This window comes from Haliaeetus leucocephalus, unplaced genomic scaffold (assembly GCF_000737465.1).
Source record: "Haliaeetus leucocephalus isolate CR32 unplaced genomic scaffold, Haliaeetus_leucocephalus-4.0 Scaffold217, whole genome shotgun sequence".
In the NCBI taxonomy this organism is placed as follows: Eukaryota; Metazoa; Chordata; class Aves; order Accipitriformes; family Accipitridae; genus Haliaeetus; species Haliaeetus leucocephalus.
Window position 1 is genome coordinate 9,822,165 of NW_010972653.1, and position 16,634 is coordinate 9,838,798.

At 38.9% G+C, this 16,634-nt stretch overlaps 1 protein-coding gene across 1 annotated transcript in view; it reads right to left on the reverse strand.

Moving 5' to 3' along the window:
• Positions 1-1,453: 1,453 nt before the first annotated feature.
• The window catches only part of TPO (thyroid peroxidase), a 51,960-nt gene continuing 36,779 nt past the window's right edge, over positions 1,454-16,634 (reverse strand). Inside the window, exons 12-15 of the mRNA XM_010566757.1 lie at positions 14,904-15,112; positions 14,166-14,336; positions 10,892-11,017; positions 1,454-1,536 (exon numbers count right to left, since the gene is read on the reverse strand). Of these exons, the coding sequence (XP_010565059.1) occupies positions 1,454-1,536; positions 10,892-11,017; positions 14,166-14,336; positions 14,904-15,112 (589 nt within the window). The remainder of the gene's footprint in view (positions 1,537-10,891; positions 11,018-14,165; positions 14,337-14,903; positions 15,113-16,634) is intronic.

Here is a 16,634-nt window from a genome sequence, read left to right on the forward strand (position 1 = left end):
GTAGGCTAAGGAGTATACTCAGTTGAACTGTGCTAAATACTAACATTTTCACCAAAGCTAAATTCTGGCATACTTTTCTTTTCCCTAGCTATCGAGATTGGTTTTGAAAATCAGAGCTCATAGTTTCCTGGTTCCCATTGGGAAAATGCACAATAAATTCAAAAGACCTTAGAAAGAGTAGCTAGATAGTGTTGTCTGGAGTTGTACAGAAAACTGCTACTTCATGAGAGATGATTCAGTGTCACAAATGTTATTTCCATGGTTATTCCCTCTGATCAGTGACTGGTAGCCCCTGTTCCTGACCCCTGGTAATACAGTCAGCATAAGTAATGCCATTTTATAAGGCAGACGGCCATTCTCTGTGACGGAGCTGGCCACGTATCAGTCCCCTTTCCCCTCCTCATCAGGCCCTGAAGGTCCTGTGCACCGGGCAGATTTCTCCTCCCCCTCCCTATTGACCTCAAGGTTCCTAGGTGTCAGGATGACTTCTTCCCTCCTTCCCAGCCTTGAAGGTCCCAGGCACGTGGCCAACCAGGTTGTGATGACCCTGGGATGAACAGGGATTGAGTGAGTGACTTGTATTCTTTTACCTGTCTTCAAGTTGAGATTATGATTGTTATATTGATACAGCAAGCCATGTATTAAAATTTGACCCAGTCTGCAGGGGGTCCAGGTGATTAGGAACCATTAACTAAGCTGTGCTATAAAATTCTGTGCTACACTACCTATAAAACTGTGCTACACTGATTCTGCTTATAAAAATCCTGTGCTACCGTGATCATAAAATTCTATACTATGCTAATCATAACATTCTGATTAAAAAAAACTTTCATTGTAACTACAACTGAGTGCCGTCATCATTCTGCCAAGGATCTCCAAAAGAGTCTGTCTGTCCCCGTAGCGTCAGGTGACATGATCTTATCTACAGACTTCAGTAACTTCATTCTTTTAGATTGCAATTGGTCAGAAAACAACTGGGAAAGCATGGTCTGAGTGGGATCCCTAAGGTCTAATCTGTTAAATCCCAAATTTATATTCTGTCAGCACTGCTCAGGTAGAAATGTAAAAACAGCAACAAGTAGACAGAATCTAATTTAGAAATACGTATCAAAAGAAACTGTTTCCCTTCCTTGAACTCAGAAACTTCACTGCATGTTTTCAATGCCATTTCAGTTTAATTCAGTATGTTCAATAAAAATTGAAAGTATGTTGAATGTTCTCTGTTGCATTCTACAATAAGCAAATGCAAGGCTTTAGAAATTCTAATCATCATACTCTGGAAAGAAGAAATACCTCACAAGGTCAAAAGATGGGAACTTTATGTCTGCTACTAGTTGACTATGCAGAGAACAAAAATCAAAGGCAGAAATTCTACACAGAAGAAAAGAAATGTTTGCATATTTAGATAAATAAGATAAAAAGTTGGTTAAACTTATGACTGGTGTAGTACTTTCTAACTCAATATCGTAAACAAAAAAATCATGACGACCCCTAAAATGATGGAAACTAAAGAGTCTTTAGGAAGTATGCCAGCACCTGCAACAACAAAAATTGTGCCATATATAGGGCAACACACATAACTATACTGCCTCTACAATAATTTCAAATTTGAAAATAAAGGTGTACTGTGTTTCCTTAGAAAGATCAAAGAGCCTGAGTACTACAGAAGTAGATCACAGTTGTCTCACCATTATTTTATAATTTTTCCCATCGTATTTGTTATATCCACATCTTTTCTCTTATCTTCTGTCTAAACTGTAACATCTCTAAAGAATTAATGGAATGAGGAACTGGTGCAGATCCTGCTCTAATTGGACAGTGGCCTCTTGTTACTATCCCAATGCAAATCAGTATTAGATACAGAAATTACCTCCTCTGAATGAATCATATTTATATAACAATTGAGATAATAGGTTCTGCCTTGGACTCACACAGGTACCCAGGTGGAAGAACGAGAAAAAACTCAAAGCCCAAATAGACACTGATGCTCAGAGTACCCTCAGATTGGGCTAGTGACAAAACTTGCTGCCTCTCTAGATTACTTTTCAGCAAAAGCAGCTATTGGGCTTGTGTGCCCCATGTCGGAGAGCATTCTTGCTGAGGGATCATGCGAGGTCTTTGCTGCCTTTGCCCATTTCATCCGTGTTTGTGGTAATGTCAAACAACAAGGAAGGAAAACAGACATTCCACCTTCAAAGCAAAGCATACAGCAAGGTGCTTAAAGTTTATAGGAAGCCCGAACTCAACTCTGCATGGAATATGTAGAAATAAAAGCACACATTCCTGGTAGCAGGCTTTGGGAGTGTAACTTCAGGTGGATTACAGTGCAGCCTTAGCCTGTCCGCTTTGGAGAAACCTTCCACTCTGTCTGGTGCACCTGGGGAAACAAAAATCACAGTGGAGCCTGGACTACTATTACGGCAAGGAAGGGAAAGAGGTGTCTCAAATCCTTGAGTCCTTATTCAGTGCAGAAAGCAAACTTCTTATGCTTTCAGAACTTCATTCCTTACAATGAGGCGATATAGTAATGCAACGCAATTTTAAAGCTGTCTGGCAGCTGGGTTTCTTGTATACTGCTTTTCTAAGATAGGTATTTAGAATGAGAGAAATGAAAGGCAAGAGCATGCAAACTGATATACTGCCACTTTTGTTGACAATTTTATCAGAGATTTCAAACAGACTAGGTAAATAACCATCAGTTGATTGAAAGTATTTGTGAGGACCTTATCCAGAACAGACAATTTGCAACACATATTCACAAGAAACCATAGAGTTCATACCCAGAACAACAGACTACAGTGTCTCACCATCACTCTTTTTTGTTTTTAAACAAATGAATCAAAATGTCTCATTTTCATTCTGATTTACACAGAAAATATTTTATGAGAAAAAAAATCTTTATTTCTTGGCAGCTAGATCTTATTTCAGTAGTAGAGAGGGAACTACCTCTTAACTTTTAGTTCGTTTGGTCTTTCAGAGAACTATTATTGGAGTATTAAAGATCAACCTGAAACATCACTTCTAGCTCTGCATCTTCTCTCAAGTTATTTGGTCTTTGGGTTTAACAGTTAAGGACAATTCCTTAGTGGGAGTTGTCCTCTGATCAAACCAATGGGAGCTAAATTGTTTGGTTTTTTTCATATATACCATACAAACTGGTTAAACTGGCTATGGAAAAGATTTATGGTCAGTTCTCAAGTTATAATATTAAAAAGCCATCAATCAAATTTAAACATCATCTGAAAAGAAAAACAAATAGATAAAGTATAATCTCAAAGCTAAAAGTTGTCATGAAGGCACAAGAGGAAAGGTACTGAAGTATCAACAGTAAATACAGTATCACTAGTGGACCAATTATTAACAATAGCTGAATTAAACTAGGTGGGAGGAAACCTAAGTTTTTCCAGAGCAAGGTTTCCAGAATATTGAGACTAATGGGCTTCAGAAAAAATAGAGAATTTACAAGTGAAGTAACTTCACTTCCTAGTGAGTTAGACTTCCTATTCTTAAAAAGTAAGAAAGAGAGGGACTGGATATATATGAATATTTATGTTGAAACAGACAGGTAATTGTTAGCACTGTGGGAAACAGAATGCTAAAATGAATTAGTTTCTTCCCAATTTGAAATTACATTTGCTGCAGTATGCTGAGTTGGAGGTAATATTAACCCGCTCACCAAGACAACATAAATGAAAGGTGAGACTTCTTCATGCTTACTTATACTGATCTTTAATTGAAAACCTATCCACCTGTTCATGTTAATTCCTTTGGACTACATTGTGACACCTCTAATGACAGAATTAAATCTTTACTCCATTTACCAGGTAAGAGCCCAATACTGTTCATTTTTTTGCCCACAACATGGACAGGAGGAACACTGAGGGCACTCACACAATAGGCTCTTATCCTTTTAATGCATAATGTATTCTTATTGTTGTGGCACTCAAAGGTCCCATTAAAGCTTCCAAAATTTAACACACTGGATAGATTTTTCATGGATTTATCCATGTAATTTAAAAAGTAAAATCCAAACTGTATTACTCACTGAATGAGGCAGAAGTTTCCCATGAGCACTTTAGAAAATCCTCATGCATCAATTATGTAAACACATGCTAGTTTACTGGCTGAAAGTATTTTTAATACAGCTTTTTCAACTTTTTAATGTATTTTATATTTGTCATATTTTTTTAAAAAAAATATGGCTAAATACATCCAGATTCCTTTTTAATTTGAGATCACATCAAAGAAAATAGGATTTATAAAAGCAAGCTTATTTCCATTGTCCTGAGGGTAGGAACACGTACTTATTTAATCATATGACACACTTCAACTTAAAAAGTTTCTGCCCATTGGTGAAGCCTTCATAAATGATTAGTTTTAGCCTACTTCATCTGGGAGGCAAGCCATGCACATTTTAAATGTCTTCACTGTGGGTCAACATGACAGTCTTTTTCTCATGGTTGGAGTATGCATAAATGGAAAGTTGGGAGTTTTCTGTATGTAATTTTTTTTTTTTTTTTTTACTTCTAGCAATTACACAAACCATGGGCCAAAGTGGTAAGGGCTGAGCAATTTTGATTTGAGGCAACTCAACAAATTCTCTTCCTGGATAAAGTTACCCTATAAAAGTTTCCATCTGAGTCAAAAACATTATCCAACCTTAGAAAAGAAAGCCTTGAGCCTGCTGATGAATTCCATCAATAAAAGCAGGATTGAAGGTTATATAGATTTGCAGTATTGAATAGTTAGCATTACTAGAGCTCTTCAAAATTTTAAGAGCACTTTAGTTTTGAAGATTGAATGCTCATAATAATGTGAAGTGCTCTCATAATTTTAAATCACTCTATACTGCAGATCCCCAGATTCTTATTACTGCTAAATTTCAGCTGCTCATTTATTATAATCAACATGTTGGTTTAGAAAAGTGTTGCATTGCCTTTTTTACCAAGGCTCAAAACCTCATTCTAAATATATTGTGAAATTAGCTGGGCCTTATGAATGATGTCCTTAAAAATGGAAAAACAACAGATCAACAAACCAAGCCACCCAATGACCTTGATAAAAACTTATTGTATCAGTTAAGTAAAAACACAGAGTAGTTTTATGCAAATTTGTCATAATTTTTGTTAATATGGAAATTAAACAAGCTAGAACACAGTTGACTTGGTAATGTTCTCCTTTCACTTGTTAATACAAATATTTTTGGGAGCGATCTACAGTCAAGTAGCTAATTAACTACTTTCTCAATGGAAACAGTATGAGAAATGACAGTGAGATATGCACACAAGCATGTTAAGAACCACAGTTTACAGAGAAACCATATAAAACTCTGCTAGAAACCTGTTCCTTTTCTCCATACCTAATCACAGAATCAAAGAATCATTGAAGTTGGAAGGGACCTTTTGAGATCAACTAATCAAACCTCCCTGTTTAAGCACGGTCAGTTACAGCAGGTTGCCAGTGGGCACTACTGAAAAGAGTCTGTGTGTCTCAGCTCAACTCCCTTTCAGGAGGCATTTATACACATTGACAAGACCCCCTGAGCCTTCTCTTCTCAAGGCTAAACAGTCTCAGCTCTCTGAAGGTCTCCTCATAAGAAAGAAGCTCTAGTCCCTTCATTGTTTTCATCATCCTTCACTAGATTCAAATTAGTAATTCTGAATCTTTCTTGTACTGGAGAACCCAGAACTGGACACAGCACTCCAAGATGATGCCTCACCAGTGCTGAGTAGAGAGGATCACCTTTCTTGACTTGCTGGCCAGACTCTTCCTAATGCAGCCTAGGATGCTTTTGGCCTTGTTAGCTGCTAGGCTGCATTGCTGGCTCATTGGAGCCGGCTGGCATTGGCTCTGTCGGACATAAGGGAAGCTTCTAGCAGCTTCTCACTGAAGCCACCCCTGCTACCAAAACCTTGCTATGCAAACCCAGTTTCCTACTTGTCAGGAATGACCATCCTTGGGTTTGAAGGAGGTGATCCTTGAATATCAAGCAGCTCTCCTGGACCCCTCTTCTCTTCAGGACAGTCTTCCATAGGATTATTCCATGCAGAGCTTTGAAGAGGTTCAAGTCTACTCTCTTAAAATCCAGCGCTGTGGTCCTACTTTTTTGTCATGTTCTCTCCTCTTAGGATCCTGAACGCCCATCATCTCATTGTTGCGGAATCACAGGCTGGTCAGCCTTACCTCAGTCCCTGGAAAGGTGATGGAGCAGCTAATCCTAGAAACCATTTCCAGGTACATGAATGGCAAGAAAATCATCAGGAGTGGTCAGTATGGATTCACCAATGGGAAGTCATGCTTCACCAACTTGATAAGCTTCTATGATGAAATGACTGGCCTGGTAGATGAGGAGAGAGCAGCGGATACTGTCTACATAGACTTTGGTAAGGCTTTTGACACTGTCTCCTGCAAGGTCCTCATAGACAACCTGATGTATGGGTTGGATGAACAGTCAGGTGGATTGAAAACCAGCTGAACAGCTGGGCCCAGAGCATGGTGATCTGTGGAACAAAGTCTAGTTGGAGATCAGGAACTAGCAGTGTACCCCAGGGGTCAACAGTGGGTCCAATCCTGTTCAACGTCTTAGTTAACAATCTGGATGATGGGGCAGAGTCTACCCTCAGAAAGTTTGCAGATGACATAAAACTGGGAGGAGTGGCTGATAGACCAGAGAAGCGAGTTGCCATCCAGAGAGGCCTCAACAGGCTGGATAAATGGACTGAAAAGCACCTCATGAAGTTCAACAAGGGCAAGTGCAAAGTCCTGCACCTGCAGAGGAACAACGACAGGGACCAGTATATGTTAGTGGATGACTATCTGGAAAGCAGCTTGGCAGAAAAGGACCCATGGGTCCTTGCTGCAAAGAAGGCTAATAGTGTCCTAGGCTGCATTAAGAAAAGTATTTCCAGCAGGTCGAGAGAGATGATCCTTCCCCTCTACTCAGCACTGGTGAGGCACCATCTGGAGTCCTGTGTCCAGTTCTGGGCTTCTTGGTACAAGAGAGACATAGACATACTGGAGACAGTCCAGTGAAGGGCCATGAAGATAAGAGACTAGAGCACCTCTCCTATGAGGAAAGGCAGAAAGAACTGGGACTGTTTATCCTTGAGAAGACAAGGTTCAGGGGGGAACTTACCGATGTGTATAAATATCTGAAAGGATGGTGCAAAAAGGATGGAGCCAGGCATTTTTCAGTGGTGCTTACTGACAGGATAAGAGGCAATGGGCACAAACAGATATACAGGAAGTGTCACCTGAACATCAGGAAACACTTTGTTACTGGGAGAGTGTTTGAGTACTGGTACAGTTTGCCTAAAGATGTTGCGGAGTCTCCATCCTTGGAGATATTCCACAGCTGTCGGGACATGGTCCTGGGCAACTGGCTTTAGGTGGCCCTGTTTGAACAGAGGGATTGGGCAAGATGACCTCTCGAGGTCCCTTCCAACCTCAACCATTCTGTGATTCTGTGATTCCATTTGTAAGTACCGGGTCCTGCAGAGCACCTTTCATTGCTGTCTTCTTGATCACCTGTGTCAGGTAGCTGTCAGTGCTCTCCAGAAATCTCCTAGATTGCTTGTGCCCTGCTGTGTTGTCCTTCCAGGTTAAAGTGTGGTTAAAGTTCCCCATGAAGACCAGTGTCTGTGAACTTGATGTTTCTTCCAGTTATTTGAAGAAGGCCTCATCTACTTCATCTTCCTGATCAGGGAGTCCATAGTACATACCCACTACAACAGCAGCCATGTTGCTCTGCCCACTAATCTTGACCCATAAATTCTGCACTGACTCCTGACCCATCCCAAGGCAGAGCCCTATGCATTCCTGCTGCTCTCTCACAAAAAGTGCAACATGCCCCCTATCACTTTCCCAGCCTGTCCTTCCTAAAGAGCCTGTATCCATCCATTGCAGCACTCCAGCTGTGTGAGGTATCCCACCATGCTTCTGTGATCCCAGTGACGTCATCACCTTGTAACTGCACACTGGCTTCTCATTCCTCCTGGGTTGTTCCCCAGGAATGCATATCTGGGTTACAGATCACATAATGGTAACACTGAAACTTGGGCTTAGCATTAATTCTTCAGTACATATGCCTCGGACACCACTTTTTTAGAAGGTTTCATTTTCAAAGATTGCCTCTTACTCATGGTACTCAGCTAGGGGCTCCCAGTGAGGAGGTAAAAAGGTAATGAAGTAAAGAATAGCTGCAATTGCATCCTTGAATATAAGAAGGGGCATGATGTCTTTTAAAAGTTTGTCAATATAAATTATAACTAACATGTAATGACTTACACTCTGCAGTGGATTAAAGGGTTGTTGGCTGATTAATGCCACAATTTCAAGTTGACCAATCAGTTTAAAATGCAGTTATGGCAGAGATACTATAAAGCAAGCCTCATTATTTCTATAAAAGAAAGCAAGGGAGACCCAGGTAATCACTTGCCAAATTTTGCTAGTCATTTGTCAATGGACAGTTTCTTCCATAGCTTTAAGCTGTAAAAGGAAGCAACGTGTGTCACATAGCAGAAGCTGTTATGACTGTAGAGATCCAACAAACCAAACCTTAGCATAGCATGCAAGGATGCGTCCATGGAGATGACAATCTCTTCCAGCCACTGAGGTCTAAAGGAAGGCACTAACCTTATATGCTAGACATTCAGCAGTGGCCTGGGTGGCTGTATCTGCACTCATTTTCTTGAGTTGTCAGAAAGCCAATGAAGCTCTGAAAAGCACATTTGACTTGGTCTGGGCTAATGATCACTTGGCACAGTAGCACTGACTGTAAGCACTATTTCCTCCCTTGAAATATAGACTTTATCTTATGTTTGGAGCTGTCTTACATTCATGCTAGTGCAATGTCCTCATATAATCTGTCTTTGTTGCACTCAATACCAGTGAACTAATCTCTTTAAGCTCATCTGAAGGCAGGTTTTTGTCTCTCTATTTAGAGTGGTAAATAAATATAACCATGGTTGAATGGGTAAAGGAATAAACTGTAAATAAAGATAAGAAACACCTACAAAAAAAGGTTTTTTTTTCTATTTTTCTGATATGTTAAAAGATGAAACTCTGAATGACTAACACCATTCCTTTTTAGTTTTATCCCAGAAAGAGTTGACCCTGAGGATTTGCATTTGCATTTGCTACAGCAAGAGAGAGCTAGGTCCTTCTGGCAACATTCACTGTTGGGAAGGTACTTCTGCTGGTGTGCCTGCCCAGAGGGATGGCAAGTGCTGCTGTGTTAGTGTAGTCTCCCACCGTCCTTCATTCCTGGGTGTCACTGATAGAGTCATGCACTTCACTCGTAAAAGAGAAGCAACAATATCCTTTACTGATGTAAGAAAGTTCAGTGGTAAATGCGACAGTGGTTTAACAAGATTTGATGGCAAGGTACACTTGACTATTTACTGCACAGAGGACAGGGTTAGACAAAGGTGTCAGGGAGACCCTCCGGTTCAGTCATGTGGTTCAGAAAGGACCCCCTTCTTTTCCAAACTCCTTCTCAGAGAGCAGTCTAGGTGCTGCTGGATCCATTCCTAGTCCCAGACTTGGTCAATGGTTTATGTCTAAAGGATTACATATATACAGTCAATCCTTTATATCACTTAGCTAAGATTTCAAAGTTTCAGCGTGCTTATTCCCAATTCACTTACCTAATATCTGACACGATAAGAAATCTCTCAACCTCGAGCAGTAAACTTGGGAGGTGTCCCTACTCACGGGGAGATCCTGGTGTGCAGCCAGCTGCTGTGAAGGAGAGCTCAACCGCCCCGGGCTGTCCACTATTTATAAAGAAAGATGATTGACTTATATTTGCATACCAGCAAGACATCTGGATCACTGTTCCAGACAGCCCTTGGCTACTGTGTTGCCATCTGTCCCCTAAAGTCCAGAGTAAGCTGGATGCAGTCATCCATACCCCCACTAGTGGTTATGGCTCAGGCGGTGTGGGGAGGAGCACACTGCCACACTGGGCCTTTGGTGATCTCACATGGCCTCACTTAGCGTTTCATTTGAGGGATGAGGTGTCACTTGAGGGGTATCCTCATGTGGTTCTGAACCACAGCTGGAAAACTGACTGCATGTACATCATATCATTGAAGACATCTGTTTGTTTGCATATGTGTTTTCTTTGTGCAATTAATAATAAGGGACAGTGTAATCCCACATGTCATGACCAAGGTATTTGCTGAAACAGGAAACAAGAAATGTGCCATCAGTGAGATTCAGCCTACCTATGATTGTGCGGCATATAGCAGTCAATATGCAAGATTTGAGCACTCTAAACTTTCTGTGCTTCCCTTGGGCACTTTGGTAAAGTAGATATCCATCCACTTGAGTTTGGATTGCAGGTTTTCATGGAGCTTCTGAGAGATCTAGGCAGCCTTTCCCCAGAACAGGTATTGCTTAGCATCAGTGGGCAACTACACTCATACTCCCCACCTAAACCTTAAGACACAATACAGCTTCCATGAATGCTGAAAAGCTGAAAAACAAGAAAATGCATAATTTATGCTAGCTCTAAAGGGGTTAACAGTTTTGGAATGCAATAGGTGGAACTCTAGTTAAGATCTGGGTGCTGAGTTTAGATACTAACTAGGAGAAACTGCCACAGATTTGATCCCCCCTTCATATGCACCGTCAGGAAATACTTAATGGTTTATATCTGGTAGGAATGGAAAACAAAAAGCTTACTTCTGTGTCTGTATTATTTATTCAATACCTTCATTTACTTTACAGAATCTGACTGTATTCTTTATGCCCATGACTCTGTGTAGAGGTTTTTTACGTATGTTAACAGCTCTTCAATAAATCTCAATTTTATGATTTTTACAGCATTGTAAAACAGAACAGAGAAAGTTTTAATGGACAGTTGGTTCACAAGCATTACCAAGGCATGTTCTTCCATCTTCTGACAGCTTGTAAGGATCAGTATGGAGACATTTGTAGCTGCCTTTAGTGTTAATGCATTTAGTAGAAGGAGAGCATGGTGGATTAGTTTCATTTTCACATTCATTGATGTCTGCAAAATGAATACACACTGATCAATAATCATTACAAATTACAGAGAGTGATTACTACCTTCTCATACACACCTTCTACAAGTATTCATAAATGAAACATATTATATACTTTCAGTGACCCATAGACACTGCCAAAGATCCTCATTGTTACTGTTTAAAGCACAGAGTTTGGGGGTTTTGTTTTATTTTGTTTTGTTTTGATTTTGGGTGTGTATCTGTGTGTGTTTGTTTTTAAGCTGGAAATGAAAAAAGAAAATGTTGTTTTGGTAACCCACCAAAAGCTACAAATGGCAATTGGCTGAATTTTCAAAAAATGCAAACTGTAAACTTGAGAGCTCTTCTTGCATGTGTTTATGTGCTAAGACTTCAAGTTTCTCTACAAACTTTCCCCGTACTGTGCTCTATAGAGATGGTGAAAATAATAACACTGACACATATAAATTCTGTGAAATGACAATATCCTGACAGAATAATGAACAGATGAATGATTATCCATTGGAAAATGTACATAAACATATTGTTCCTGAGGCCATGCAAGACCTTTCACTCTCACATTCCGATTATGTGATGAAATGCGAGAAGTGTGGAGTGCAGGAAAGTACGTACTCAGTGAGGGAAAGAATGGAGTCTTTTCCTTATTTCTGCATCTTTCTTCTTTCTGTGTAATATTTACTTGCAGGACTGGATTCTGTTGCCTAAAGGTAGGTGTCCAGCACTGTTTTGGAGAGTTTCCCATTGGTCCTGTATAATATTTGCCAGCTTGTTCGAAGTCTGTGACCCATGGTCCCGGGAAGCACTACAAGCCCATATGTGGGCAACTAGCTGAGCCTTCAGTGTCTTCTCTTTTTGGTTATATTCCTTTCCTTTCCTACCCTACCACAATGTTGAATCTGCTGCTTTGGGCTAAGTAGCTCTTTTTGACCAGTATTAGAAACTGACCCTCTAGGAGTGATTTACTGACTTAGTTTAGCATTGTCACTCAGACCACTTAGGGAATTCTATCACTGGAAATAGGATCAAGCCTGATCCTCTCTTAAATTTTAATACAAAGCAGTAGCTGTGTCCAAAGCTAGCTATCAACTGAGACAGTCAAAAGACTAATCATGCAAGGAATAATCTTAAACTTCAGAACCCTTAAGAAACACTAGCTCTGGTAATACCTCTCTGAAGCAGGAAAATAGTCTGTTGTTCAGGATGAAGATTCCCGAATAAGTACTACTGCCTTCAAGACTGCATTTTGCGTTAACTCCCACTGGCTTTGTCATCGTCTGGGAAAGAGAACCTGCACAGGCTTTGCCTGCACTGTAATTCAAATGTGCTATTTCAGCTTTTGTAGTACCACAGTCATGCTATCTGTTAACTAGCTAACTCCTTTTTCCATCACTAAATAGTGCATGTCAGATCTTACCAGCGTACCCTACTAGTCAAAGACAGCAGGACTTTATTAAAGCAAAGTAAACAGAGTTATCTATCAAGAGTAAGATAACACTTAATATAAAGGAAGGTAGCATAGTCTAGCACTAAATGACTTCCTGAATCAATAGAAATGATTTCTGTCAAAGCCCAAGTTAGTAAGCAGGAATTAACAGCTCTCAGATTCCTATGCTTTTGCCAGCAGGCCACTCTGTCTTTTCCAGAGCAGCATATAATTTTGAAACCATCTGCAGAAATGCTAAGCTCTATCCTCCTCATTATATTGCTTGACTTATTCCTAATTTGCTGAACATTTAAAAGAATGGGAACACATTGCAGAGACATGCATGGAACAAAGTGCTTTCTACTGTAAAACTCAAGTAGCATCTGCATAAGTGGGTTTTGATGGTTTTCTTTTAATAAAGGCATTGCTTATTTAATATATGCAGCGGTTTGTTTTCCTATAGCAGATATACAGTCTTTTGTTTACATTACTGAACATATTAAAAGAAACTAGGACAAGGAATGATTCATTCATATTACTTATTTATTCAGTTTGCTGCCAGAACATTAATCTATTGAAAAGATTTTATTATAATTCATTTAACAGCTTTATTTCTTTATATGGTATTTATGTGGGTGGAATTCAGTGGATAAATAGGATTTGAATAAAGGAAAGAGCTGCAAATTTCATTTGACTTTTTCCATACCTGGTATACAATTAGAATGAATAGCTTTCTATTCTGCTGTCACAGAAATACTGATAAGCAGACTTTATAGCAGATCAGCTGCAGCACTTGCATTCAAATTAATTTACCACCATCCATAATATATTCCTAAATATGGCCTTTTCAGGTTTCATTTTCTCTCATGTTCTTATAAAGTTGAGCAGTTTGAGTATGTGTATGTGTATGTATATATATATAAATATACACACACACACACCCATTATAAACACACATATTTTAAATGTGAACAGAGAGAATTCATCCTTCATAGCTGTGAAGAGTGAAGGTCTTGTAATGAAATATTTGCCACATTCTCTTTTCTTCCTATCCTATTCTATCCAACAGTAAAAATAAGGCAAAAGGAAAAGAGAAGCTAAAAGAAGAATTAAAATAACAGAAAAGTATTCCCCTGAAAATGTGCGTGAAATGTCAAAGGACAATATCTTTTTACTGATTTTTCACCCACTCTACTTTTGTACCTGCAGTAGTAGTTCACTTCTGGCAAACCTTTCACAGTTATTTGGGAGAGGGAGGTTGGAACTGAAGTGATAATTAATTTGCCTAATTTCACTTATTCACTTCACAGTATTTTTTTCTTTGTCACTTTTGCTTAACTTATTAGGTTGATACATGAACTACTGGTGCGGAGCTCATTTTGTATCTAGAGCATCCATTGAAACAATGCTAGGAAAATGACAACTGTCTGTCTTGCTGTTATGTTGAATGTAGAAGGAAGCAATGTATAATTCTGATTTGTTGCCTTTTTTCCCTACTGGTTGTTAATAGACTCAGTTTTTGCTTAATTCAGTAAATTTTTAGTGACATTTTCCTATCATCAACTTGATTGCTGAATCAGGATGGGTAGAGATTGAGATAGCAATTCTGGAGTAAGGAAAGTTTCACATTATCATGTTATTGTACCTATAGGAGGGAGTTCATTTCTGATGAGCTGTGCTGGACTTCAGCTTTTAGAAAATTCAGAAACAACAACAACCAAAATAGATACCTATGCAAACAGGAGCCTCAAAGTTCCATCCTTCATTTGTGCAGGTTAATTGCTCTTCTCCTTGTAATTGAAATCCATATTGACATGAATAAGTCACTGTAGATTTTCCAAATTCTGAACAGTATACAAAATCACCATTTTCCACACTCTTTGGTGTTCCACATATTTCCTCTACAAATAAAAAGACTGTATTACAAGCTTTTAAAAAATTACCACCTTACCCTTGCCAAATGGACATTATTCTCCATTACTGCTATAAGTTAACTTCAGTGAAATTACTCACATGTTTCAAAGTGATCAAGAATTTAAGATTAAAAATTAATTAAAAATAATTTAAGATTAAAATTTATCAATTTAATTCTTGTTCATTTCTGGACAAGAATTTATATGGAATACCTCAGGTTTGACTTACAATCTTTGTAAAATTAGTGTTATCTTCTAAGAGCATGTTCTGCAGAGTTCTTAGTATTTTCTATCTGTCTAAGAACTCCTCCCCAGTTGCCATAAGTCTGGATATCTCACAAACCATTCATGTTATCAGAGTGAAGTTGGCACTATCTTTTTTACAGAGGAAGTTGAGAAAGAAGGAGAGAAAGCCTAGATCCTATTTCTAAGTTGCAGAAATACTGAAGATCTGCATCAGACCAGTAACTCAAGACCTGCCACAACCAAGGTCAGTGCTCTAACTGCTGATTACTCTCCCCTCCCATCAGAAAAGATTGGTAATTACCAGATTACCTTCCTGATAGAATTCTTGCCAAGCTTCTAAATTCATCCCAGGTATATTGTCACAGTGCTTAAAATCCTGTGGAAACTTTCCCAGTTGAAAGGCATCTGCTGGCACTTCAGAGATTCCTGTATTGTCACAAATCACGCGGGACAATGAGTGTTTTTTGAGTTCATGCTTTTGAGCTTCTGTGAAAACATTATCATTTTCCCACCAAAATCTGGAAAGATTGATAGAAACATTTTGAAAAGATCAAATTCAAAGAGCTGATTATTCTTACTTTCACAGGACCCTATGTAAAAGACCAAAAATAAGAATTACCACAAAATGTAGGTGGATACAACAATAATAAAAATAAACACCATGATCTGCAGACTTACATACCCAGCTTGAAAGTGACAAAAAGGCTAGTGTGAGTCTGATGTACTGGTCAACTCAGACGATGTGTTAAAGTCAGCCGATTAAAACTATTTATTATTCACATTTGCAGAATTGCGTTTCATTGATGATACAGGGCCACAAAAATATTACAATCCTGAGAGAAAAACTTGGAACTAATTTGTTTGAACTGGGTACTTAATCTCAGGCACACCAGCATTCACTGTGCACTCCTAAATTGTTATAAGCATGAATTACAGGAGTAGCCATAATAGATTTCCCCATACCATAGCTTTTGAATTCTGCTTGCCATTACTGAATGGTTGCTATGAAAACAGGTATTGCTGAATGCTCCTCTGTTTAATATGGAGTTCTTAATTTGCTAAGAAAGCTGTAGATATGCAGATTAATTATAGTAGAAAATTGTAAAGACAGCAATTGTGCTTGTGATCATACAAAAAGGTAAGCTAAGAGGACTGGCTGGAACAGAGAGTTGCTTTTTCCATTTTGTTAGATTGGGAGTGCGGTGCCAGAACAGAAGAACCAGTTGCTACTACAAAGGTGTATCTGTTAAATGGTAAATATTATATATAATATATATGTGTGCATACACACATACATATGTGTTTAAAGATAAAAAGGAAAGAAAACACTGGGGGGAAAAAGGAAAGATAAACATTTTGTACATGAAGACATGTAATGAGTGGCAAAAAAATAATTCTGGGGAGTTTGATAGCACAGCTGCATTAGTACATTAAACAGCATTAAGCACTGCTAAACTGCTAAGATAGTTCCCTGTGGTACTCAGGCCAATTAGGATTTTCCCAAATGTTAGGCAGGATTTGTGGTAACATGTCCTAGGACTATTAGCAGTAGAGTATGGATGTGATCACACTGTACAAATTGATCTCAGGTTTAACAGAGGACTTGGGTGTCTGTAATACTGGGGGAACAAGGCTGGGGTTTGAGCAGAAAATTATTTTTTAATCTACCTAGCAGATAGGTGTTTACTCTACAAAGTTGCTCCAATCGATATGTATCAGGTGACCAAATTTTTAGAGGTGAATTTTTCAGGGTTAGAGTAAAAAAAAGAAAAAAAAAAAGAGGCACAAGCCCTTCTATGCAAAAAATTACAAAGTCAGCTTCAGAATTTTTGCCCAACTATTGCAAATCCTGAGATCACAAAATGATTCAGAGTAGGAAGAGACAGAAAAAGAAAGTCAAAGCTGATGGAATGGAAATGATTTGTTCCAGGTGATTTGGCTGAGGTTAAGACAGTGCCTGAGTACATTGGAAAACAAAATCCTTTCATGTTTTGTCAGATTACTGACAGAAGATTTTAAGGCTATCAGAATGGAGTTCCA